This window comes from Colletotrichum aenigma (genome assembly GCF_013390185.1).
Source record: "Colletotrichum aenigma strain Cg56 chromosome Unknown KSG_Cg56_contig04, whole genome shotgun sequence".
NCBI classification, from domain to species: Eukaryota; Fungi; Ascomycota; class Sordariomycetes; order Glomerellales; family Glomerellaceae; genus Colletotrichum; species Colletotrichum aenigma.
In genome coordinates, this window is record NW_023500910.1 from 4,969,387 (window position 1) to 4,996,077 (window position 26,691).

Genomic DNA, 26,691 nt, shown 5'->3' on the forward strand with positions numbered 1-26,691 from the left:
CGCAACGAGCGCGCTCTTATAATCCCCCCAAAGGTAGCTCTCCTCGGCTCTGCTAGGAGCTGCCCACACCCACCACCATGGCCCCCGAAAACGAAAAGTCCGTCAGCGAGAAGCCGGCGGTCGAAAAGGCCCCCAGCAACGGCGGCCACTCCTCCGACAGAGCCTCCTCCAACGGCGAGTCGACAGAGGTGGATGCGCCTGGCCAGCCCAAGACCAAGTCCGTCGCCCTCGAGAAGGCCGATTCCAAGGTCGTTGCGCCCAAAGAACCGAACGATGACCCCTACAAGCACCTCCCCGAGCACGAGGCCTCGATCCTCAAGCGCCAGGTCACCACGCCCGAGATCAAGGCCGGCATGCTCACCCTGTACCGCTACTCCTCCACGAACGATCTCCTCATCCTCGCCGTTTCGTCCTTCATGTCCATCGCCGTGGGCGCCGCCCTGCCGCTCATGACCGTCATCTTCGGAAACCTGCAGGGCACCTTCCAGAACTACTTTAATGAATTCCCGCCCACCGATGACGCCAAGAGCACATTCAAGAGCGAGATGGCCCATTTGGTTCTGTACTTTGTCTACCTCGCCATTGGTGTTTTCGTGGCGCAGTATGTCACCACTGTCGGCTTCATTTGTAAGTGAACCCCTGCCGGGAGGATGCAAGCTTATGTCTAACACGCCGAATCAGACACGGGAGAGCACATTAGCGCAAAGATTCGCGAGCATTATCTCGAGAGCTGCATGCGTCAAAACATTGGTTTCTTCGATAAGCTGGGCGCTGGAGAGGTCACCACTCGAATTACCGCCGACACGAACCTGATCCAGGATGGTATTTCCGAAAAGGTTGGCCTGACCTTGGCCGCAATTGCGACCTTCATCTCGGCCTTTGTCATTGGTTTCATCCACTACTGGAAGCTCACGCTCATTCTGCTGTCCACCGTTGTGGCGCTGCTTCTAAGTATGGGAGGTGCTTCATCCTTTATTGTGAAGTACAGCAAGCAGTCGATCGAGTCCTACGCCCACGGAGGCAGTCTTGCCGACGAGGTCATCAGCTCCATTCGCAACGCCGTGGCTTTCGGTACCCAGGACCGCCTGGCGAAGCAGTACGACGAGCATCTCACCAAGGCTGAGTTTTACGGCTACAAGGTCAAGGCTACGATCGGTGTCATGGTTGCTCTCATGATGACCATTCTGTACCTCAACTACGGTCTGGCTTTCTGGCAGGGAAGCAAGTTTCTCATCGACGACGGCATCAAGCTATCCAACATTCTGATTATCATGATGTCCATTATGATCGGTGCCTTCAACCTCGGAAACGTCGCCCCCAACGTTCAGGCCTTCACCACCGCCATCGCTGCGGCTGCTAAGATTTACAACACCATCGACCGTGTTTCTCCCCTGGACCCGTCCAGTGATGCCGGCGAGAAGATTGAGAAGCTTGAGGGTACGATCCGCCTCGAGAACATCAAGCACATTTACCCGTCCCGCCCTGAGGTCACTGTTATGGAGGATGTCACCCTCACCATTCCCGCCGGAAAGACCACGGCTCTTGTTGGTGCATCTGGTTCTGGGAAGAGTACAATCGTCGGTCTCGTCGAGCGCTTCTACGACCCCGTCCGCGGAAAGGTGTTCCTCGACGGCCACGATATCAGCGCCTTGAACCTGCGCTGGCTGCGTCAGCAGATGGCTCTTGTCAGCCAGGAGCCCACTCTCTTCGGAACCACCATCTACCAGAACATCAGGTACGGACTTATCGGCACTAAGCACGAGAACGCCAGCGAGGCGGAGCAGCGCCAGTTGATCGAGAACGCCGCCAAGATGGCCAATGCCCACGACTTCATCACGGGTCTTCCCGAGGGTTACGAGACCAACGTCGGTGAGCGCGGTTTCCTGCTCTCTGGTGGCCAGAAGCAGCGTATCGCCATCGCCAGAGCCGTCGTGTCTGACCCCAAGAGTGAGTTTCCCTGGATTCATGACAAGGAATTCTACTAACTTTCCCAGTTCTCCTTCTCGACGAGGCAACCTCCGCTCTTGACACCAAGTCTGAGGGTGTGGTCCAGGCAGCTCTTGAGGTCGCCTCCGAGGGCCGCACCACGATCACGATTGCCCACCGTCTGTCAACCATCAAGGATGCCCACAACATTGTCGTCATGTCCAACGGAAGAATCGTCGAGCAGGGAACCCACGACGAGCTTCTCGAGAAGTCGGGAGCCTACTACAACCTCGTCAGCGCTCAGAACATTGCCCGCGTCAACGAGATGGATGCCGAGGAGGAAGCCGCCATTGACGCCGAAGACGACGAGCTCATCCGCAAGAAGTCTCGCGTTTCCGAGAAGGGCGATTTCGTTCCGGATCCCGAGGACAACATTGCCGCCAAGCTCGCGCGCACCTCCACCACCAAGTCCCTGTCCAGCATTGCTCTCCAGGGCAAGAAGGAAGACGGCGAGGTCAAGTACGGCCTCTGGACTTTGATCAAGCTTATCGGCTCGTTCAACAAGCAGGAATGGCACCTGATGCTCGTCGGTCTCTTCTTCTCCATCATCTGCGGTGGCGGTAACCCCACCCAGGCCGTCTTCTTCGCCAAGCAGATCATGACCCTCTCGGTCCCCGTCACCCCAGAGAACGCCCACCAGATGAAGAAGGATTCCGACTTTTGGAGCGCCATGTACCTCATGCTCGCTGGTGTTCAGTTCATCGCGTTCGTCATCCAGGGTATTCTGTTCGCCAAGTGCTCCGAGAGACTGGTTCACCGCGTCAGAGATCGCGCTTTCCGCACCATGCTTCGCCAGGACGTTTCCTTCTTCGACAAGGACGAGAACACCGCCGGTGCGCTCACCTCCTTCCTCTCGACCGAGACGACCCATCTTGCCGGACTCAGCGGTGTCACTCTGGGCACGTTGCTCATGGTCTCTACCACTCTGATTGCTGCCCTGGCTCTCGCTATCGCCATCGGGTGGAAGCTGGCGTTGGTCTGCACGGCGACGATTCCTATCCTCATCGGCTGTGGTTTCTTCCGTTTCTGGATGCTCGCGCATTTTCAGCGCCGCTCCAAGACCGCCTACTCCAACTCTGCCAGCTACGCGTCCGAGGCCATCTCGGCCATCCGCACTGTCGCTTCGCTCACTCGCGAGAAGGACGTCATCCAACAGTACCAGGCTTCTCTGGCTGTCCAGCAGCGCGCGAGCTTGATCTCCATCCTCAAGTCCAGCTTGCTCTTCGCCGCCTCGCAGTCCTTCATGTTCCTGGCCTTCGCCCTCGGTTTCTGGTACGGCGGTACTCTCATTGCCGACCTCGAGTACAACATGTTCCAGTTCTTTGTGTGTTTCTCGGCCGTCATCTTCGGCGCCCAGTCTGCCGGCTCCATCTTCTCCTTTGCCCCCGACATGGGCAAGGCGCACCAGGCCGCCAACGAGCTGAAGATCCTCTTTGACCGCAAGCCCACCATCGACACCTGGTCTGAGGACGGCGCCGCCCTCGACTCCGTCGACGGCACGCTCGAGTTCCGCGACGTCCACTTCCGCTACCCCACCCGCCCCGAGCAGCCTGTCCTCCGCGGGCTGAACCTGTCGATCCACCCCGGCCAGTATGTCGCTCTCGTCGGCGCGTCCGGCTGCGGAAAGTCCACCACCATCGCCCTGCTCGAGCGCTTCTACGACCCCCTGTCCGGCGGCATCTACATCGACGGCAAGGAGATCAGCTCCCTCAACGTCAACCAGTACCGCTCCTTCATTGCCCTCGTCAGCCAGGAGCCCACCCTCTACCAGGGCACGATCAAGGAGAACATCCTGCTCGGCGCCGCGTCCGAGGTCACCGACTCGGCCATCGAGCACGCCTGCCGCGAGGCCAACATCTACGACTTCATCGTCTCGCTGCCCGAGGGCTTCAACACCGTCGTCGGCAGCAAGGGCGCCCTCCTGTCCGGCGGCCAGAAGCAGCGCATCGCCATCGCGCGCGCGCTCATCCGCGACCCCAAGATCCTGCTCCTCGACGAGGCCACGTCGGCGCTCGACTCCGAGTCGGAGCACGTCGTGCAGGCCGCCCTCGACAAGGCCGCCAAGGGCCGCACGACCATCGCTGTCGCCCACCGTCTGAGCACCATCCAGAAGGCCGACATCATCTACGTGTTCGACCAGGGCCGCGTCGTCGAGCAGGGCACCCACGCCGAGCTGATGAAGAAGAACGGCCGCTACGCCGAGCTGGTCAACCTCCAGTCGCTGGAGAAGAACCGGTGATTCGCTTAGAATGTGAATTTGAGAGGAAAGAGAAAAGAAAGAAAAGTGCATATGTCAGCGGAGGTCCCCCATCGCGTTGTCTCCTGAGATATCCGGATCGAAGACCTCGATCCATGTCTATTTCTGCATTGTTTTGGCGTTTTTGTTGAATTTTCCGGGGCAAGATGGCCGGAGATAGAACTTGGCCATGATACCTGTTGTCTCGATCGTGGGACAGATAACTACTACACTTTGCTCACAAAAGGGGGGCACTTATTGTTGACGATCAACGAGAAGAAAGAGATGTATGATCTCAACGTGTTTTTGCTGTAGCCTTTGGTTTTTTATAATGGTCTAGGGTTGAGAAAGTAGACTCCCCTCCCACTATGTACGGTGGTCAGATAGACATAATTCCAATCATTCAAGATGATCGTGTTCTCCTGGTGCATGGTGAAGACTGCTAGATGAAATGTAATGTTTTATGACAGGCGTCGACGGGGTGTATTGACAGAGACCAGAACGTGGGCTCAGGATGGCCGTCCAACTATCGGCCTTACTTGGTATATAAACCATCTATCTTTCGAGTCGGAAGAGATGTTTAGCAAGATGAAGCGCCATGTTTTCCGTGCAAGCTTTCCCCTACAAGGTGGCTGACCTCCCGTCTCGCTAATGGATGGTAATCTGGGTTTCGACAGAACAGGTCGCTCCGTCGAAGTACCGACTACCTTCATTTTCGTCGTCGTGAGCTTTCTCGGTCGTATTCGTTTTGGCTGATCCGTGATTATGAGCAGCTGTAGTCGCTTGATGAGCCCTGAGCGCCGTGTTAGTCACTTGTGGCCTATTTAAATCAATTTCCTATCCATTGAGAAGACATCCAGCAAATGTGGTAGTAAGTGTGGTAGTAGTCACAGTTGGCTACAATCTTACCCAGACGAATAACATCCTGGTATCAAATGCATTGTGAATCTGGGGTTTCGGACGGACGCCGTCGATTTGATGACGCCCGGCTTTCTTTAGTTCTATCGTTTGGTTGCGTCTTGGCTGTATTCATTCATGGTTTATTCGTGAATTCTGCAATGGTGTGTGAGAGTTCCCCGAGTCTTGGGCTGTACGCTACGACAGCGGACGGGAGAGTCTGATTGAGGAGTGGGCGGTGTTGCCATAGAAGATCCCTTGGTATAGGGATATTTTCTGGTTGAACTTCCTGGAAGGCGTGCTGATTCCGGGGCGTCTTTTATATTCTACTGAGCGGCCTGTCGCGGTTCCGCTGTCGTGGGAGTTGGTAGTATAAATTGTGTTGGATGGGTTTGAATCAAGGGCCCAACAATGCTGTCTTGTCGCACATTTCTTTTCCAAATGAAGGTAAGCAGACCGACGGTTCTCCATAGGGAGTCGAAGCACCATGCTGTGGCTCGAGAAGCAGCCGATCAGATACGTCGTGGACGTAATCAACCCCTGTCTGTCTCCCTCTTCCTTCGTCGTTCCTGACTGATGAGGAGAGAATACACAACGGGTGAAACGGCACCTCGAGAACACGAGAATCTGCTTTCAGTGTGTGCGACGCGCTGACTTTATTTCGGTCTTGGAGGGATCTCTTTCGCCCATCATGCAGACTAAGAGTCAAGGGGAAGCATCATTGTGCGGTTTGGGGCACAGCTACAAACCACAAGGGGGCCATTTTATATCTCTTCTCGGAGCGCGAAAATATTCCGCAAACACCCGCGTATCAAATCGTCGATTATCGGCCGGAAGGACGGGAAGTATCACAGGGCGGCAGGTAGGAGTCTCGACAACTTTGCGGTTTGAGAAGACGGATGAACCATTTTGAGCATGGTTGCGATGCGAAACCCATGAGAACCTTGGAGATTGAATTTCGGTGGGCGTTGAATTGCGTCAAAGTCGCCCAGAAGCTCGCCCTGGTCAGAACACCGATCAAGAGATTATGCTTTTCGATACTTTTGTGGTAGAGCAGCTCTATACGCTAGCCATGGAATCATGCCGTAATGGGGGAAAGAGGCTCCAGGTCCCCTGCAGGCCTCACTGAACTAGGGGGTCTTACTCGTCTCTCTTCGTCTTTGACTGAATATGAAGGTTATTACGCCCCATTATTCCGCAATCAATGCCTTGACGTGCTGAGTCTCTCCGTGGAAAACGCGGCTGTCAGCCTGGCGCCGCTGCATATGTTGGAAGCACCCAGAATCAGCATTTTCCAATGCCCAATGTTGCAAAGAGGAGCATCTCTCGGTGTGGAACAAAAAGAAGCACCCCATAACCGCCCGCCCTGTAAGTCGTCAGTGCACTGATCCAGAGGCGGATAGTATAAAGGGAAGTAGGGAGATCGACTGATAGGAGGTCTGGGAGGACAAGATGAGACCAATAACAGTGTTGGTATTGATAGGTCCTGTTCGACATCGTTACTTTGACGTGGCCCGAAAGTTTTCCTCGGCCAGAACGCCTCGCACAGTCACTAATAACGTCGTCTTGTACTGTCGGCGGTACGTTCGTTCATGATGCGCCACACAAGCACTCTGCAAGGCTGAAATGACTCCCTGGGGAGGTGGCGGCACCACGTCCAGAACTGATGGTACCTTGGCTTCCTTGATTCTGCAGGTTCTCATTCCAGCGGCTCATAGCAATCGCTTCTTTAGCACCTTACGGAGCCGGTGGGATATTAAAGTCATTCCGGGCCTAGAATCTCAATCCCGAGCCCGTACCTGCAGTTACACGTCCGCCGTCCGCGGCTTCCCAAGGCTGCGGAGTTTGGAAACCCGATCCTTAAGCCCACTTACACGATGGTCACTTGCAGCCGACTTTATCCTTGATGGTTGTTCGAGAACAGCATAAAAGGGCAACCGCGGACTCGACTCTCGAGATTTTGGGGGATTCATGCATAACAGTGTGCTCCCATCAACTTGAATAACATCGAAGAAAGTCTCACCCGCGGCCAAAAGGTTCAAAAGCAGACAATGTCCGCCAAACGAATCGCCCTCATAACAGGCGCCAACACCGGCATCGGCTACGAGACCATCAAAGCGCTCCTCTCCTCCGACAGATCCTACCACATTCTTGTCGGATCCAGATCCACGGAGAAGGGTGCGGCGGCCGCCAAGCAACTCCGCGACGACGTCCCCTCCAAGGCGAGCACCCTCGAAGTAGTCCAGATCGACGTCGACAGCGATGAATCGATCGCCAGCGCTTTTGAGCTAGTCCGGTCAAAGCATGGCCGTCTAGATTACCTGGTGAACAATGCTGGTAAGATCATAAACGTGTTCGTATCCTTGAAGACGCTTTGATTTTGACTTGGCCAGGTTGCGCTCTTACCGAACCAGACATGCCCCCACGCGAAGCCTTCAACGCCATGTACAACACAAACTACCGGGCCAGCACGTCGTGACGATGACATTCGCGCCGCTGCTGATCAAGTCCGACGACCCGCGCCTGCTCTTCCTCACCAGCGGGACCGCGCACCTCGCGCGGTTCGCTGAAGAGTTCTGGCCCGGCGAGGCGCCCGCCGCCGGGTGGCCGAAGCCGGCGGCTCAGTTTGCGCCGACGGGGTACCGCGTCAGCAAGACGGCGCTGAACATGCTCCTCTTGGCGTGGCACTGGACGCTGAGGGCGGACGGGGTGAAGGTTTGGGGGGTTTCGCCGGGACAGTTGGCGACGAACCTCGGCGGGGATCCGGGGTTGTTGAGGAAGCTGGGAGCGGGGGATCCGAGTCTTGGAGGGCAGCTTGTTAGGAAGGTTCTGGAGGGGGAGAGGGATGCGGATGCGGGTAGGATTGTGAGCCAGACTGGGGTGCAGTCGTGGTAGGCGTCGCGGGGCGTCTTTGCATACTCTGAGCATGGTGTAGGTATCTTTACGTAGCTTCCCTTCCTTAATATTCCCCTGTAAGATCTTCTGAAGTGCTCTGAATAGTGTCCTGCTTCTTGTCGTCGTCGTCGTCGTCGTCGTCTCTCTCTATTCTTCACGTATGCAGAAGTGTATAAGCCAGCACGACGTCTCTCACGATTCTTCGTAACCAAGCTCTCTGCCCGTCATGACACACTATTCGAGGAATCTAATCATGGAAGAACTTGTTGAGACCGACATGCGAATGTGTCTGGATGTGAGGGTTCAACTATACCCCGTCGCAATGGAATATACACGTACCAAACTTTCGAAGAGCACGTCTACGGCGCATCCCGGAATTGGCTATATAAACACTCTCCTGTCGAAGGCACATTGACGACACCAGCAATCCGGGCGTCTTCCCGGAGGAGAACCTCCTTCTGTGGGACATCTCCATCACAACGATCGACTCTCCTATCCGCTACGAAACACTAAATACATCAGGAACGAAGCTTGATCGCGACGGGACTAGTATACCGTCGTCTCTGATCGTCTTTGGATGATACTTGTGTGTATACACGCCTGTATGGAGGAGTAGCCGCCATGAGTGACGTTGAGACCGTGGCAGAGATGCCGACTTGACAGTCTGCCGTGCAAACATTCTTGCCCTTAGAGAAATAGATAAGCCAGCTAGGAGCTGCATTGGTATGGCACATCCTGCGAATTCGCTGAGATGAAGTCGATCCTTTTTATATCGAGTCATGATGAGACTCAGGTTTTCTAGAGAGCTAAGGTCCTCGTCACCTCCTCAACTCGACCCTCTTAAGCCAGGGTGACTGGATATCGCCGGCACTTCAATTAACAGTTCGCTCGTGACGCCTCACTGACCATTGAAATTTGTCACTGTGGCCTGAAGGAACAAGTATTTCTCCTCTGAAGGGATTCGCGGTACCTCACGGTCATTGGGTTCTCAGGGGAACCGACCGATGCAGTAAATCGGTCCGTCTTCTGTTCCACTGCACTTCAGACGCCCTGGGATTGAACACGGTAGTTGCATCGACATGCAGGATTCAAAGTCTCATGCGAGCCATACCACCATGCGAGCCATACCATCACAATCCTGCTCACCTGTTCTTCTCATATCTCGGACGCTCTAGCGTGTTGTGTTACAGCAACAAGGACCCCAGGACCCCACAACATCAGCCTTGTGAGCCAGCGCAAGATCAATAGCGATCTGGACTCCCAGATCTGATGCTAGGCTTCCCGCTCGACGTTGTTATCTTAGGAACACAATGCGTCTGCAGCGTCACCGAAGACCGGCGTGGGGGCGAGTCAATCCTTCGTCCTTCTGGAAACACAAACATGCGCACGTCCAGACGAGAATCCCTCAGGCCCTTGCAAAGAGCCGCAATGCCAAGGAGCGTGCTGTCCGGGATATTTTGGTTGTTTGTGGTCTGTGGGCGGGACAGCCCGGACTGGGCCCCGCTCGACCCCGACGCGCGGCCGTCACACGGAGCTCGCGTGGAATCTATCGGTCCTTGTGCCCGGGTGCCGCGCGGATGCGATCGCAACGCTACACGGGCGGACATAGGGCTGCCGTCTGTTGTTGTTCGGCAACACGGTGACGACGACATGGTATTTGAGCGGCTACTCGGCCTGTGTTCGCGGTGTGGCTGAAACATTAGGTCGAGGACATGATGTGAAGCAAAGGCTCGGAGTGTTTTTGTGGCAGTCAACGACTGTTTCGTCTCGGCAGCTCCAAAGCTGTCAGGGAGCAGCTCGTGTCCTCACTTCGGGTCAGGTTTAGACAACGCCATGTCGTGATTGCCTCCCTGCTCGAAGGGATACTGCCAGCGTCAAAGTGGTGTCGTCAGGTTGTTCGCATCTGCCCATGTCCCACAAGGTATGCGGGTGAGACCTGTCTGAGTTTCAGCGAGGAGGACCGCAAGCCGGGCTGCCGACTTTGGCTCCCAATTCGTCCGCCCGAGTGTGGCGGAGGATTTAGCCAGCACCTGTGTCTCGGTGACTTCGTGTTGTGAACTCACATCTTGTTTGATGTGGTCACTCAAAAGCATTGTTGTGATTCTTGAGCCTCACCTGCACGATACATCGGGTAGTACGCAAGCAGGGCGAAGTTGTATCAGGTTGCCGCTGAGCAACATCGCCTCAGTCGTCTCATGTCTGTGGAATATCTGTGCGCGCCGACGGACAATAATTCAAGCTCTGGAAGGTGATACGGTCTAGACCCAGCCCGACTCAACCATGAAAGCTGTGCTCGCCCAGCCATGAAAAGTCGATGATCACAACCTTGTTAGGTTTGGCCATGATGAGCGTTCAACGTGGTTGGAATGCTGGCATGGAGCACACTTGACGAGGATATGCGAGCCCGAGCTGCCGTCGACGCGCAGTCAACGCGCCGTCTTTGCCGATCTCCAGTAACTCGGGTCGCTGGACGGGGACCCGGCAACCAGAGCAAGACCATTGAAGCCGAATAGCCCGAATAGGGGCAGTGATATCATACCGCGGCCCGACTGATCACAGCAGCTTGCTGCATTACTCTTCATCACACACACGCGACCCGTGGCGTCGTCGCACAAAACCTGTCGGGTTACGGTTGAGGTCTGAGCATCTCCCAAGTGAACGGTTTGCGGGCGGTATGCAAGGAGGCGCAGGTACCCGTCGACTAAAAGGGGCACCGCGAAAGCCACAAATCGATAGACCTCGCGCCGCCTACACGCTAGCCACGGCATTGGGAGCTTTCAAGAAATGCGAGCTGTGGATGCGAAAAAGGCAGCCATAAACGCCGCGGGCCAATACCAAGACAGGCCGTTTCCTTCAGGGCCGTGTGGCAGTCAGACACGCGGCGGCGGGAGATGGCATTCCTGACGGGCTCACCGGCGTATCGGGTCGAGGGAAATGAGACAGAACTGACATGACACCACCTCGGATAGGTTTGACGACAGGTAATCGTCCGAAGACGAAAGGCTCGTGTCAACCCTCCGACGGGGATCGCGCGGGGGACGACGGTAGGGTTCTTCGTTGCAGGAGTGAAGTCGACCAGCGCATGTGCGTGTGGATGAACTGCGGCTGATGGCAAGGGACCCCGCCTGGGCGGCATGGCAGGAAATGAGCAGCTGGAGACACAAGACGTGATTTGATTCCCAGCGGGCCGGCTGGCGCCTTGCAGAATCGGTCGATTCCAGTGCAAATCTTTTCGGCGGCCTTGGCCTAGACTCTGACATTGTTGACGATGGCGGCTGATTTGGGTGCCTCATTGGCGCGTGTCATTGAATTGAGCACGAGAATGACAACGAAATGACAGCTGCAGGTTGGAGGCTGGAGATCCTCCCAACGGCTCGACGGGATTGGCGGCCGAGGATGAACGAGAGGAGGGAGGCCATCGCGTGGGCTTGTCATGCCCGTAGGCAGCATCTGTCGGGCGATGACCGCAGCTGCATGGCAAATGTTTATGGAGACGGATCGAGGCTAGAGGCATTTCGAAATTCCTTATTCGGGCCACGTCAGGCCAACGGGTGACGACGACTCAGACGATGGGGTCCAAATTGCGGTATGCGGCATGGCTGTCAAATCTTGGACTGGATCGGAATAGACGCACGGAAGCTGGATAGGAGAGCCGGAGAATGGAGAACGGAGATGGGCAATTAGCAAAGAATTCTTTTTCTTTCTTTTCTCCTGAGAGAGGCGAGAACAGACGTGTTCGGGTGTTGTTTGTCCAGGGATGGCCTAGTTGGGAGTCGCTATTTTACTGGGAGAGACCATCTCGAAGCCCCCAATTGTAAATGAAGCAACAAAGTTTGACAGCCGAGAGGATCATTGGATCATTAGACACAGGGCAGCGTCGTGTCCCGCCGTTTCCCGTTAGGCCAGGCCCATTCGTGCAAGGTAAACAACCTGGAAGGCAGCATTCAACGAGATGAGCCTTCCCTTTTGGAGTGGTGATGTTGGATTGGTTGGATTGGAAGCTGAGCAAGAAGGAGGCCTGAGGAGCTCCTTCCAGGCAAATAAATATTGAATAATGTGAAGACTCCTGTGGGCTTGCCTGTCGCGCCGTCAAGTGGGAAGTGGGGGTGGACGCGACACTTGGACCAATGACAGGCCCCACAATCTTAGCAGAGCCCGCTATGATTCGCCGATTTAATCTGCATTTTTTTCAGGTGCAGGCATTGTGCACTGCGGTCAATCTGGAGCTCCTTCCGTATTTTCACAACTGCTCCTCGTGTCCCGACAGGAATACCCCAGCCGGCGATGCACATCTCGCGGTCGAGTCGGGGTCGGGGAATGTGCATATGCAGGCGCACAGCTGCTCTTGCCTTGTGCAGGTCATTAGCTGGTATGTGGGGCGATACGCAATCCATCATTCGCTATCAGCAAGCTGCGAGGGGTCACGCTCTCTCTGCCTTGGTCCTTGGCTACAACCTTCTTGGGCAGTCGGCAGTCAAGCTCCGTCGTCGTGGGAAATAGCCCAGTGTGGTTCAAAATAGACGATGTGAGCGGAGGCTTTCTTTACCCAAGGCATGTACCTACTCTACGATACTTTGCAAAACACTAAAGATTTGTGACAGGTGAGCGACGATCAACGGCGCCAACTCCCACCTGAAGACAGACGAATCCGGCCCCCACAACTTCAGGCGCAGCACGCGCTGCGAGCCGGACATTGAGCGCAATGCACCGCCAGAACGGGTGAAAGGGCCTCCGTCACAGTGCTCCAGCGCTCCAGCCGGCGCTGCAATGCCAGTCGGCGGTACCTGCTTTTCCCACCTGGGCAGTTGCCTCCACCAAAACCCGCTCCTGCCCGCACCGGCCCACGACCTCGACCATGCCTGGGCCCCCTCCATATCGTGAGCACGACACACAAACAACAGCAGGAGCAAGGGTGGGCCTCCTGACTCCCGATTCGGGCATGAGGATGGTCATCTCCCGCTCGTCGTGGTTGGCTCTTGCTTTTGCATCCAAATAACAACTCTGCACAAGACACTGGGACCGATGACTGAAAGCACCGATTTGGCTACCTCGACTGCTCATCAGAGACAACTCGACAATTCCAGTTAGCAGTCTGACGTGTTGTTCGTTCCTTTTCACGGCCAATCAACCGTCTGAGAAGCTCATCCCTCGTTGGAACCCTGCCTCGATCATGCTGTTCTAGACCACCGGTAGGCATGCTGGGTTCTGCTGCCTCTGCCCAGTTCGCTTGCTTTTGTCTCCCAGCCGCCCATTGAACCATTATTTCGCGCGCGACATTTTACCCTCATCTCACTGACTATAGCCATCCTTGGGAATATGCTGCAGCGCGGCACATACCTCGCTCACTGCATTGGGCTGCTGCGTTGCGTCGTATCGGCCGTTGCAGTCACCGCCTGGCCGATGCGACCAAAACACTCCGCGAGAGTCCGGTTGGTCGCCCGTTGGTGCCGATAATAAGGTTGTTTCTCTTTGTTCATGCCGCCTTACCCAGCCAGCCAGCCGCCGTGCCGCCACCAACTGGACTCAAGCCGAGGAGCAGATTCCAACTTCAACAAGGCATCTGCCGGGACGACATCGACCTTCCCAGTCGTCTTCAAACCCGCAGGCCGGGAATCACCGCTGTCAAGCACAAACTCCCAAGGTTCCAAGCTTCCACTGCCCTGGGCAACACAGCCCTTCCCCTTCCGCCCTCCGTCCCCGTGTCCCCATGTGCGGTGCATCGCAGGCAAGTGGAGAGAGAGTGGTCAAAGTATTTTCTCATACTGATTTGAGCGGCCAGGTACAAGATTGAGAATATTGGCTTTTGGTGCTGAGTGGCTTGACGCCAAATCTCCTCCTTTCCCCCCTCCCGGCGCCCTTCCTCAAGCGGCTAGCGGCTGGCGTGCTGCTGCCCTACCCCTGTCCCCCTGCTCCAAGCCCCCTGTTCCTGCCAGGGGTGCCGGTTCTTTCGCAGACCTGGACCATGGACCACCGGCCACGAACCAGTCCAAGTTCAGGGCAGCGCACTTTGGCCACATCCACATCAGTTCGTCTGCTGGCCTGGTGCGTGTGCAGGTCCCAGGTGAGGGTGCAGAGGGTCTGGGTCTGTCTGTCCAGGTCCGGGTTTTTGTCTTGCGCTGCGTTGCGTTGCGCTGTGCTGCGTTCTACTGGGCGACAGCGGAATCATTGACAAGTTTTGCCCCCAAACCCCCCGTTCCCTTTTTGCTCTGATTCCTGAATGAAAATACGACGCAGCCCACCACGGGTGCCGTCCATGCTTCGTCCAGACTCCACTGCAGAAGCCAGCGCCCGGCCCTTTGCTCTCTACACCCAACGCAGGTTCGTCTATCCGTACCGTTCCTTGAGTAAGGTACGGAGACATACCGCACTGCAGTAGCAGCAGCGGCAGCAGTCAAAGGCTTCGTTCCCCTGGACCCCTGTTCCCCTGGTGCCATCCCATCCCAGGAACCGAGCAAGCCAGGGCCAACCGTGCCTCCCACCACGCGAGCGAGCCAAGCCAAGCCAATATTGCTCGCTCTCCCCCCATCCCATCCCATCTATTCCATAGTGTCCCGTCCCGTCCACCCATCCACTCGTTGCTTCTCCTTCTTAACCACCTCCTCTCCCCCAGCCAGAGCCAGGGATCGTCGTCGCCCTTTCAGAGCCTCACCTGCTTCCTGTCGCCAACCGTCTAAGCCGACTGAGCTGCTCGCCTCGACACGACAATACGCCTGTCCGTCGACGACCTCGAGATCGCACGCACTTCGCCTGACTCCCGTCTTCTTCGCTCCGCCGAGACAGGTCAACCGGCGCGTCGACAACCGGGAAAGCTTCGAGCATTTGGATATCGCTCGAGCAACTATTTAATCACGCCGAATAATCTCAAATCGACCACTTGCGAAGAATTCGCCGACTTGAGGGATCACGCCGGAGGCCACCGAATCGATTCGCTATTAATCCTTCGACTGCATCGCTCTCACCTCGCATTCGACTCCTTCATTGGTGTTGTTGGAAACTCGTCTGGCGGATCACTCGTTTACCCGCCTGCATCCGAACTCACCGGCTCTCGACAAGCACCGAATAGGTCGCCTGCACAAGTCATCCACCTTGGTGCAAGCAGTGGAGTGGTGCTCTTGTTTTTCCTTGGTGCCATAATATATCCACCATCGCGTGCGTGATCTGGTCGATCACCGGCTAGAGACAATCGACGCCGATCACAACGTGGGGTTCTCCAGGGAAACCAACAAAACTATCTGCACGGCCAACATCGAGCGAGAGGCACCTCTTCTCGTATCTTGCCACCACAGTCCGGCAAAAGGATTATGTTCCGCATCTCCAACCTGCGTCCCGCAGCTTCCTCATGATGGCCTCACCTCTCATCATGTCTTCATTCGCTACACACTCAACCTCCCCCCGCAGGCCACGGTCACTATGGCTTTTCCTTTTCCTCACCATCGCCTCCATGGTCTCGGCCACCTCCGAATCTCTTTCTGAACTCCCCGCTCAGATTACCGCCCCCGCAGTCATCGCCCCCATGGACGCCCTCGTCGTCGACGACCGCACCCCGACCATGATCAAGGGCCGCTGGACCATGATGCCTTACGAAGAGCTCAGGAAGCGTGACGACGACAGCGCAACAGCGACTGCGACCCAGACGGTCAAGGCAACGGACGACCCGACCACCTTGACTCTTTCCGTTACCGTTCCTGCTGCGACCGTCGAGGCTGCTTCGCCTCTGCCATCTCCCTTCGACACCAGCTTGGCCTTCAACTTCACCAGCAACGACGGTGCCTCTTGCCCCCGGTTCATCAACGAAGTCCTCACCAACTCTAACTTTAAGAAGTGCTACCCGCTCTCTATGCTTCTTCAGGTGAGTTTCATGATATGCCGACTGAAAATGTATACTAACTTGTCCAGGGTTCGAGGTCCTTCTTCGAGGCTGAGAAGAAGCTCTTGAGCATTGTCAAGGTACTCGACGCCACCTGCAGTGCGGATGTCGACTTTTGCACCACGTACTTGAACGGCGTGGCCAGCAACCTGACTCTGGCCGCCAACTGCGGATCGGACTATGAAGCCGGCAACCCCATCGTCATGCAAGCCTACCTCGGCATGAAGTCGTATGAGATGCTATACAAGGCCACCTGTCTCACCGACCCCGACACCTCCATGTACTGCTTCGCCAACGCCGTCACCAACCTGACCACGCCTTCGAATGTCTACTTCTACTACCTCCCTCTCAACATGACTCTCCCCGGCAGCGCCAACCCTACTTGCGGCTCGTGTCTCAGACGGACCATGGAAATCTACCAGACGTACACGTCCAATCGGAAGCTCCCTATTTCGTATACGTACGAGGATGCCGCCAGCCAAGTCAACACCATCTGTGGCCCCGAATACGTCAACATCACGCTGCTAGCGGCCGTCAGCAAAGCGGGCTTGTCAATACCGTCATGGGCCCTGTCAACAGCAGCAATCGTGCTGGCGATGGCGTTCAACTTCTGGTAGACAGCATCACGCCAGCAGTACAGCAACACCAGGTTGTTCAACGATCTGCACGGATAGTTATGAGTCATGTTTAGAGATTTGATTTTCCAGCAAGCGCCTTGATACCCCTCAAACATTCTTTCGCTTTTACTTCTTTTCATAATTCGCCGCCCCCACGGGCCTCTCGAGTTATCACTCGGTCTTTATCTACACCCTTTATATTAGTCTCTAGTGCGTCATATCATGGCTGGGTTGGGAAGAAAAATAGCCAAGAGCTGGCATTGGTTGGCGGTTTGTTGATTTGACTGGGCATTTACACGACAGCCGGGAAGGCTGATCATGATCATATGGGAATATTCGCTGAGGACAGCGATGAAGAGTAGGAAGGCACATGGCGCCACATACTGGCACATTGTCGGCATCCAATGAGATGCGGCACAAATAGTAATCTTCGCATGTGCGAGTCTTAATCCTATTCTTGTAGATACTCTTGAAGATGGTGGTTTATCTTGGGGAATGAGAGGAAGAAGACAACGACCTATCATGGTCATCTCAATACAATCAATAGTAGAACCATCCTGAGCTTTTCTTGCGCGACATAGTGATGAAAAATGATTGGGTGTGAGATTAGTCCTCGGACCTGACAGCTTGTTTGCCTCTCATGCAGGTTTGTCCAAGCCACCGACACCAACGAAACGGCTGGGCTGGGCTGGCTGCAGATTTTGTGGGTTCAAACTAAACTTTGTGCAACGACGATCCGATGTGAGAGCGCTGATCCTTTCTTGGGCGTGCTGATCCTGTCTTATTCGCAGTGTCTGGTGCAAGCATCCAGAAGATGTAAGAGCTCCTCGTCTCGTATTGCACTTCAAACACTGAAGCCGCTCCGTCAAGATAGGCACAAACGTCAAGAACAGGGCGTTGCACTTTTCTTTTGGTCGGATAAGGACGAGCTTTAGGATTGGAGAATTTTGATGTATTTGAATTTGTCACTGTCATTATATGTGTTGATACACTTGGCATATCTGTCTAGCCTTTGGAGATTGAGAGCAATCTGAGGTAAGCGGTCCGCAAAAACATTAACCAGCTGAGACGAGGAGAAGGAACAGATTTCAAGGACACATAAACATGCCTCGACCAAAGAGCTACAATAGAACAAGCATAGGATTTTCTTTGCTGCCACGGGAAAAAAAGGTTTGAACGTGTAAGTCGCGCCTGCCTCACCCATCTGACCACCACCTTCTCCTTCCAGTTCTTCACTGCCAACACTCGTCCACTTACCTCACCGGCAAACAGCAACCACCAAAAATCACCTTCAAATTACCACCAGCCGCACAGCATCTCGGCTTTGTTACAACAAAATTTAATATGACCGATCAGGAAGAGAGAAGCGGCAGGAAGCGCGCCAGGGGCGACGAGGACGAGCATCAGATCCAACACTCGTTACGGTGGGTCCCGGGCAAACTTGTCGACTATACGGGAGCGTCTGTGTCTCAGAAAGACTTTGATGATTGGTTAAGAAGCATGCCGGTTTGGATGCAGGGCCTCGTTTTGAAGCACAAAGAGACTCGCTTCGATGGACCACGAATTGGAAGGCAGACGTCAGAGCCACGTGGATGGCGAGGAGGGTGAAAATTGGGAGGAGGAGGAGGAGGAGGAAGAAGAAGAGGAGGAGGAGGCTGATGAGCAAGGGATTTCACATCGCCCTGAGATGAAGGAGGCACGCGACCAACAAGGCGGTGCCGGCCATCAGGATGCGGAGGAGAAGCATGAGCGGCCGGCGCGGAAGAGGAGACGCATTAGGGGAGTGGACTCATGGCCACCGGGTCGTGGTGACTCGGACGAGGCAGTTCCGGAGCAGTACGACAGCACGGCAGGCTCAGATGTTGAACTGGACGCGACGAACTCCCAGGCTCCTCTGCCGTCGCGCGAAGGACGACGAGGTGATCCTACGGGGACCAGCCTAAGCCGTGGGGAGGGACCAGAGGACAGCTAAGTCGAGGAGAGCAGGGTTACACGACGTCAAGAGGGCGAGTTGGTGCCGGTTTCCACCAAGACCCGCACCAAAACAACCACGACGAAGACAACAACTAAGAAGGATTGTACTACTACGATCGTCACCGTCACCAAGACAACTACGAAAGTCTCACTAAAGGTTTGAGAGACGATGAATGGGAGCGAGTTTGCCATGGAAATCACCAGCGTCAGTCAGTACCTATACCGCTGGTAGAATGGGCAGACTTTTCATTGTTCAACGATGATAGCCGTCTTTTAAGCTCTCTATAACCGGCAACATTGGATAAGCTTGAGGGTTTACCTCGAGCCAGCTGAGACTGAAGCTCATATCGAACCTTTTAACAACGAGCTCGAGGTATTCAGTGGAAGGAAAGATAGGAGGGAGCAGGGACTCAGGTGAAATAGACCTTACAGGGCGATTTCAAGTCATCTGTTAAGCCAGTAGAAGATCAAGGGTTCAACCCCAGCTTCACCTCTTGTCAGATTAGGTAGATTGAGTTTACGTGGATCGCTACATATCAAACATGGTACCTATCGCAAATCTCTCATGGAGGTTATTCTGTTAACATTGATTTGGAGTTTTGATATTCGGGAGAATTCCTCTCACTGTTTCGGGCGGGGGCTTTTTAGACGGCAGAGATAATAATAGAGATGAGATCTTTCTTCTCTTCTAACTTTTCTTCTTCGCAGTTTGCTACCTAGAGGCGTACTTTATTAACTACTATAGAACTCTAATAAGGAAATACATAGAGGGTTAAAGCGTAACTTCTATAGCTAATTTATAAAATATATAAAAAGGATTTTTAAATTACTTAGTTAAATAGAAATAACTCTTTATTATACTATAGTTTAAATTTAAAACTTTTTAAAATAAATTTTATATATACTCTTTATTTAATTTAAATAACTTATATTATTAATAATATTGAATATTTGAAAAGAAACTAATTTACTATATATTTAATAATAGTTTAGTTATATTTTTATAGTTAAAAATAATAACGTAATATCTCTATATTGTTTATAATATATATTAAGTTCTTAGAAAACTTTTAGAACTAAGTTTTCTATTAAACTAAATATAAATTTTAAAAAAACTACTAAGAATTTAAAAAATAAAAATAATATAAAAAAATCAATAGGATATTTAATAGAAAGTATAATAAATAGTTCTAAAAATTAATTACTAATTTACTATTATTACTTTTATTTAAAGATATAGTAGTTAAAAAGATTAGCTTAGGTTAGAGTAGAGGAAAAAAGGCTCCTTATATTCCCTTTAGTTATACAAGTATTCACATAAGAATTATTTATATAATGGAGACGAGATAAAGACAGCGATTAGAAGGACGATATCGATAAAGATAACGAAGAACGACAACGACAATAACAAAGATAACGACGACGAGGATAACGGTAAGGCGTATGTAGAGGACGAAGGCGAGGATTAAAGGGGTAGTAACGATACTAGACCTCCTGATAGTTGAGCAGGTTTTGGAACCAGAGCCAGTCTCATATAGACGGATCCGACAACATTGAAAAAGAACAGCTCGATTCTATGCTACACGTACTTCATATCATGTAATACCCAAGACCCCGTGTCAATCTAAGAACCATATGGACCAAACAATCTCATCTCACAGCCTCCCCTGCCGCGACCCAGCCCGCAGCTCCTTCTGCTCCCTGATCCGCCTCTGCGCCACCTTCCACGGGTGAATCCCATCCGCGTACCCAATGAACGGCGAGCCCACCCCGTACCCGAGCATATCCACCAGCCGCCGCGGCATGCCGTCCAGCTTGTCCCAGTCGACGGCGAGGATCTGGTTCTCGAGCGGGCGGATCCAGGGCTGGCAGTACTGCACGGTCATGCTCCTGCGCTCGCGGTCGGAAACGTTCTGCCCACCGCCGTGCCAGAGCGTGCCGACGAAGAAGACGGCGCTGCCGCGGGACATGACGACGGGGACGGCGTCCTCGCGCCGGGGGGCGCGGTCGTGGTCCTTGTCGCCCCATTTGTGGGAGCCCGGGATCACGACGGTGGCGCCGTTGGTGGGGGTGAAGTCGTCTATTGCGACCATGACGCCCTGTCGACAAATCAGAAGCAGCCGTCGTTCTTGAGAGAGTGGTCACTTACGGTGCCAAATGGACGATGAGGCCGCGGGACGGTGACAAACCCGTCGTCGTGGTGGAGCATCTGCGGCGCCTCGCCGGGCTGGATGTAGACGCTGTGGAAGGAGTTGAGGAGGAAGCCCGGGTCGAGGAAGTGGTCGTTGAGGGCGAGCAGGGCCGGGTGCAGGGGGAACTTCTGGAAGACGGGGGATTTGTCGAGGAGGGCGTAGATGCGTTTGGTGTTGAGGCCCTCGAAGTCGTTGCGGCCGGCGCGGTCGCCGCCTGCGGGCCCGGCGGAGGCGGCGTCGGCTGCGAGGCGGGCGAGCTCCCTCGTGGCTTCCTCGATCTCGGCCTCGGTGAAGGCGTTGGGGATGATTACGTAGCCGTGCTCCTCGACATGGTCGATGAGGTGTTGATAGCTGGAGCTGGGGGAGGGTTGAGGTGCGTTGGTGGTTGCCATTGTGATTGAAGCTCCGGTACTGTGAGGTTTGATGAGTGAGAGTTCTGTGTTGATGAACCTCAGGCTACGTTGTGAAACCAAGAATCACTTGAGGACTTATACCAAGTCAGTCAACGAAGCCGGACGGGATGGATTGGAGGGACGGCGTTGAATATGTGGGCCAACCGAGGCTCCGAGGATCCGTCTTTCGAGTCTACTACTGCTGGAGAAGACCGAGTATCTATACAGCGTCGATGAAGCCCTTCTGGAAAAGACCGGCGAAGATGATGTTGAAGACGCGGGAGGGACGATTGGACTTATTGCAGCACTTATCGATGCGTACAAGGATGTCAAGACTTGCGGGAGCCGAGGTATGATGTGGGCACCTTCTATCTTTTCTCCAACGAATTGCGTTTTGGAGACTTCCAACTTGCGTGGAAAGCGGGGAGATTGGAGTCTAAACCTGGGGAGAAAGATGGGATGATGCTGGCGTGCGGGGGAGCCGAGGCGGCTTGATGCGGAGGAGAGAGGATCACCGAAGACCGTCGTTCTATGTTAACTTGGAGGCGTCTATGTCCATTGGATATTGAATGATGGTGGTGGTTTCTCAATCAACTGATTGGATCGGCAAGCCGCCGAACGTCCGGATGACGCGGGGACGGGGCCGCCTGGGAGTACGTCCTCCGCGTTATGACAACGGAGCGCTCCGCTCTCCCGCCGATACGGCCCTGGATGACTCCGGATATTACCACGAGCATCCCGACGACGTTGCAGTAATCACGGAACGTTCGGAGGACTGGGAGATGGCAAACCACTCTTCTTGTCTGACATCTCCCAAAAGTTGCTATAGGATGTAGAAAGCCTTACGTATCCGGGAAACTTCTTTTACAGGTCGAACTTGCTCGACCAATATTCAAGTTTTAGTTTGTATCTTCTGACAGGTCGAAGATAGATCGCATTAGACGTCATTCGTGGGGAGCAATTTCAAGTGACACCGAGTTGATCAGGGGCGTTGAAGGAACAAATTCTTACTGCGCACTAACCCTCATAATACTCGGTTAATTCTGTGGCTGGGTGAACATGTTGCTGCACCAAATAATAAAGACTGCTGTTGCTAATTTGTGTCTCGAAAGAAAGATTTCCTGCCGCATAGTCCAGGCTCTGGCTGCCCGTGTAGCTCATTCTTCTGCCTCCGTCTCAAAGGGCTTCTGTCCATAGACAACGTGTCTGCACAAAATCAGCAACATGATCAGAGCTCGGCTCTTCATAACTTACAAGTCAAACATGGCATGGAACGCGCCCGTCTTCAGCTCTTTTCGCACCTGCGAAAGCTCAACGAACACCTCCTCTTTCGGTCGTCCGAGGACACCGCAGAAGAGCTTCAAGGAGAAGCCCTCCAGACCTTCCAGTGTCTGGGCCAGATTGAGCATGCCAATGTCTCGGTAGTGGGGGTCCTTGGGCCAGGGGCCAACCGGGAGCATGAACTTTTGATGGTGTACGTTCCGGAATCCTTGATCCCGCACCCAACCCTCGACTTTCGGTCCCGGGCAGGCGTCACGGCCAATCATCTTACAGGCCTCGATCAGGGTCCTATTCCACTTGTATGTTGCGTGGTCTTCGGTGAATGTTCCGTCTTGAGTGTGGTACTTCACGGACAATTCTTGGAATTCGGCCCAACCGCCTGGTTCCAAGTTGCTGGACATTGGTATGTCAGTGTTGGCCTTATGATGCAGGTCTCTGGAAATAGTCCTGGAAGCTGGGCAGTTGAAGGAAGGTTATTTACTCGTAAATGTTGCGGACAAGCTTCGGCCAGTCCAGGATTGAAGCCACCATGTGTCGGCACATGATGTAGTTGTACTTGCGACTCACAACCCAGGGACTCTCGACATCATCGACTTCGAACTTCACATTCGGAGGAACCCTGTGTCATGCATTAGGCGCCAGTTTCCATGAAAGATAGAGGCAACGGAGCAGAACCTACCATTTCGGCTGGATAGGACTCAGATCAATGCCGATAATCTCTGCATTTTCAAAGGCATCGCCCATCTCAATTGCCCCTGCACAACAAAGTTAGCATGCTAGTGTCTGAACCTGAATTGCTCTCGGCGTGTACAAATTCCAGTTCCTGTTCCAATATCAAGAATTCTGTGAACCTTCTCCTTCTCGAGAGGTGCAAGGAAGAGCTTGTTCCCAATTGATCTGACTTTCACCGCATGAGACATGTCGAGGCGGTCCATTTCAGCCTATGCGGTGGTTAGAAATCAAGGTTAGGCGTGACGAGAGTTCGAAATCAGAGACTGACCTCGTCGTTCGGGAATGCATAGACTGATGATATTAGTGAACTGAGAGTTTGTCAATATGTTGACGCAGGGCACCACTCACCTCCAGGCCGGAAGGCGTGGTAGCGGCGTCCGTATTCGATGGGGTAATCGACGGCACTTGAGGCCAGCGAGGCAGTGTAATTGGAGCTAAGAAAAACATCAAGATTGATGCAGGAAACAATAGGGAGAAGTCGTACATGCGCTCATCCATCTCCGCAGGATCGTTGGGCTGGCCTGCAGGTCAGCATGGTTCTCGCCGAAAATTTCGAGCGTAGCAATCTGACCGTGTTCCCAGCGTCCGCCTCGAGAGCAACATCATCGAGTTCAGATACACGGGTGACATCTTCGGCGCCATGAGGGGGAGATGCTAGAGGCGATGTAGCTGGACCGGAAGTGGATTGCTCCGCGACACGACCAGGAGAAGCTGGGTCCGCCGCACCTGAGGTGGACTCGGCTTTAGGACGCGGTGGGCTAGAATCCCTTTTCGAAGAGTCGTCCATGGTTTCTATCGATAAATCTTGCAGGATGAGAATCGATTGAGAGTTGTAACAATGTGGTGGCTGGTAAGAGGAAACAATCTCACCATGGGAGGACGAGGGGAAACATCGTCGGGGGTGGTTGGATGAAGGCGGGGTTTTATATTCATTCCCTCCTTCCTAGTCCGAGAAAGTCTGTGTGATAACACGCCACTCATGCACGCATAAATGGAAGTGCAGGATAAACATGTTCATCTTCTGGGTTCTTTGTTGGTCGGCGACTGATGGATCAATCTCATTCGCCCGCTTCAGCTACAGCGAGATGTTGGTTCATGTGGGCAAGCTCAGGTTTACGTTAAGGCCCGGTTAAGGGGTTCCACTGCCATTTCTGGAGGTTCTGATCATCCAAACCTGATAGTAGAAGGAATGAGAGGGAATTTGAGTTCCAATCCAGTGATTGGCTTTTCTACCTTCCACTGATGGTAAACCGATGGCATGGAACAGCTCTCTGCAAACAGATGTGGCCAATGGTGGCGGCTCCACTGGTGGCGGCCGTTGAAGCCGCCTCCGGGAAGCGAGAAGGATGCTCAAATTTCTAACGAATAGAGATGCCCACAGCCCTAAGATAACATCAGCTAGGTCATTAGCAGAAGCGAGAAGATTTGAACAATGTTTGGTCAATTCGAAAACGAACGGCGTCTGTGTAGAAGACACATGCTCCCAAAGCTTGAGATAAGACATGGGGTGTCGAACAAGCTCTACTGGCAAAGGTTGAACCAATACATCATACTTCAAAGGGTTAAAAACATTGAAAATATCAAGTCTAAAATCTATGAGATTTCCCAGAAGAACTGCTAACCAAACTCCCATGAAACATCTCCTGGAGGCTCGTAAGAAAATGAATTCCACAACCACTGATCCGAATCATAAGTGTTGCATAGCTCATCCATAAAAGACCGATCTAAACTCATGTCTTCGTTACCGACACCAGGCCACGATGATTCTTCGTTTTGGGACAACTGCGAAGCGTCGATGAGTGTGAAACCGCCATGGGGTACGTTGGGGGGATTTCGAGAAGCTTGTATAGGGCGGGGTGCATTATGCTCTTCGCGCCATTCTTGAATCAGATCCAGGCAGGTTTGAACTTGTTCGCTCGCACTTTCGCTACCATCAAGACGCTTCCTGGTCCGCAGGTAGTGCTCGAAACTCGTCAATGTCTCCGGGCTCTCTGTTGGCTGCGAGGACTCGCTGCTCTGAGTATCTGTGATTTATGGTTAGTAATGTTGGTTAAGAATGAGCACAGTAATATGCGAGTCTATATGAATGGTATGCATACATGACGGAGAAGCCCTTACGGGGTCACTATCGAATAAGATTCGATATATGACCACCCACTTCTCGTAATCCGGCATCTTCGCACGTCCTGGGCGAATTCGGTCTTTCTTCGACTTGCCAATCTTGCCGCTAGCTGAGTCGGACAGTACGGGGCAGCGAGGGTATTTCTCGTGGTCTGCCAACTCAGATTGTGAGTTGAATTCTGCTAGACATCGTTGGCAAGCATGCTCCGGCAAACAGTGCCGACGATATATGTGTTCTCTGTCACTTGATCAGCCAACTGCTATATGTCTGTCAGAAACAAACCGCCTACAGCTGGCAGCTGCCTTACTTCAGTCTGGGTATAGTCCAACCAGGTCCCATGCACGAGCGCCACAGCTGGGTACTATACTTTGCCGGGTCATGATGATAAAAGGGACAAGGGAAAAGTGAAGAATTCTTCGTGTCTTCAGACCCAAACATATTTGGTGGACAAGTAGGTGAGGTTCGTGATGTGGGTAGATATGTGGTGGTTTTCTTCGGCTTGGTGTCTGCTACAGGCCTCGCTGGCGGCGATGGCGGACTCCGTTTTCGTGACGAAGGCAGAGTTGACTGGCCTAATAGCTCCGAATTGTTGAACGGTATGCTGCAATAATTGTTGTCAACAGTGTTGATCCACGTTTTGACCTCTGGCGAGGCTGATATGGATTCTGGACTCGTGGAAGCCCATGCCGAAATGAAAGAGGGTGCCGAACATTCTGTCGAGGTATCCTGTACACCTTAGATTAGCGGCGACGGCGAATTCGACTGTTTGTCAGAAGGAGTTGTCACCATATAGACGGAGTAATTTCCATCGGCAAGTAGGTTGTGTTGCAGAGCATCATGGACGCCGTACTCGTCCCAATTCTTATCCTCAAGGCAAGATATGTTGACTATCCCCGAATTCCCTTTGTGCAGCATGGTAATCCCGGATCGAGCCATGAACGGAGTCGAAATATAAGCCACTGCCGAAGCTTCAGTGCATCTGTTTGGCAACGATTGAAAGAGGCGGTGCTGCAGGAAACTCAAGACGGCGACGGCGGAGCAGTACCCAGATTGAGAAGTAGTTTGAAATTCTTGGATGATCGTGAACTACAAAGCTGTTATTGAATGGTCAGAAGTAACGGGAATTATTCGATGATCATGAGCTTCAAGACGGGCAAAAACGGAATATGACTTGACACCCACATTCTGTGACGTTGATTTGAGATAAAACAAAAGCCGGAAGTGTTCCTAGCTTCTACTTTTGCGGTCAGCATCCACGTCCAGGGCGTTCAACAGGTTGTCAATCCTTACAGTCTTGAAGTAAGCCACCCAAATAAGATCCGACAAGAACCAAATTCAATGTCCGGATCTTCTTGGACCGTGAGGCTTCGTGTCGGCCTTCTTGTGTCTTTGATGGAGGTTAAAAGCCCAATGTATGCTTGTGTTTCTTTGATATGTGAATTGTGCGTGGAGTGAAATCCTGCCCAACCGTGGTCGGACATCGAGAGTGCTTCAAGTGTA

At 53.3% G+C, this 26,691-nt stretch overlaps 6 protein-coding genes across 6 annotated transcripts; 4 read left to right on the forward strand and 2 right to left on the reverse strand.

Annotated features, from left to right (window-relative positions):
* Nucleotides 1–77: 77 nt before the first annotated feature.
* pmd1-3 (Leptomycin B resistance protein pmd1) lies at nucleotides 78–4,225 on the forward strand (the record flags this gene model as incomplete). Its single annotated transcript, XM_037322409.1, has 3 exons — nucleotides 78–627; nucleotides 682–1,947; nucleotides 1,995–4,225. 3 exons carry the CDS (start codon nucleotides 78–80, stop codon nucleotides 4,223–4,225), a joined length of 4,047 nt encoding a protein of 1,348 aa, XP_037178895.1.
* A 2,945-nt stretch (nucleotides 4,226–7,170) lies between these two features.
* Nucleotides 7,171–7,497, forward strand: tropE-5 (Short-chain dehydrogenase/reductase tropE; the record flags this gene model as incomplete). The annotated part of the gene is made up of 1 exon (XM_037322410.1): nucleotides 7,171–7,497. One exon carries the CDS (start codon nucleotides 7,171–7,173, stop codon nucleotides 7,495–7,497), a length of 327 nt encoding a protein of 108 aa, XP_037178894.1.
* A 103-nt stretch (nucleotides 7,498–7,600) lies between these two features.
* tropE-6 (Short-chain dehydrogenase/reductase tropE) lies at nucleotides 7,601–8,014 on the forward strand (the record flags this gene model as incomplete). Its single annotated transcript, XM_037322411.1, has 1 exon — nucleotides 7,601–8,014. The coding sequence occupies one exon, from the start codon at nucleotides 7,601–7,603 to the stop codon at nucleotides 8,012–8,014; it is 414 nt and encodes a 137-aa protein (XP_037178897.1).
* Nucleotides 8,015–15,374: 7,360 nt separating this feature from the next.
* Nucleotides 15,375–16,498, forward strand: CGCA056_v007163 (uncharacterized protein; the record flags this gene model as incomplete). Its single annotated transcript, XM_037322412.1, has 2 exons — nucleotides 15,375–15,863; nucleotides 15,911–16,498. The coding sequence occupies 2 exons, from the start codon at nucleotides 15,375–15,377 to the stop codon at nucleotides 16,496–16,498; spliced, it is 1,077 nt and encodes a 358-aa protein (XP_037178896.1).
* Nucleotides 16,499–20,127: 3,629 nt separating this feature from the next.
* On the reverse strand, nucleotides 20,128–21,056 carry CGCA056_v007164 (Uncharacterized protein; the record flags this gene model as incomplete). Its single annotated transcript, XM_037322413.1, has 2 exons — nucleotides 20,128–20,571; nucleotides 20,622–21,056. 2 exons carry the CDS (start codon nucleotides 21,054–21,056, stop codon nucleotides 20,128–20,130), a joined length of 879 nt encoding a protein of 292 aa, XP_037178891.1.
* A 1,157-nt stretch (nucleotides 21,057–22,213) lies between these two features.
* Nucleotides 22,214–23,856, reverse strand: CGCA056_v007165 (Secondary metabolism regulator LAE1; the record flags this gene model as incomplete). The annotated part of the gene is made up of 9 exons (XM_037322414.1): nucleotides 22,214–22,262; nucleotides 22,311–22,730; nucleotides 22,819–22,956; nucleotides 23,017–23,092; nucleotides 23,149–23,278; nucleotides 23,338–23,360; nucleotides 23,418–23,503; nucleotides 23,554–23,585; nucleotides 23,641–23,856. 9 exons carry the CDS (start codon nucleotides 23,854–23,856, stop codon nucleotides 22,214–22,216), a joined length of 1,170 nt encoding a protein of 389 aa, XP_037178890.1.
* Between the last annotated feature and the right edge of the window lie 2,835 nt (nucleotides 23,857–26,691).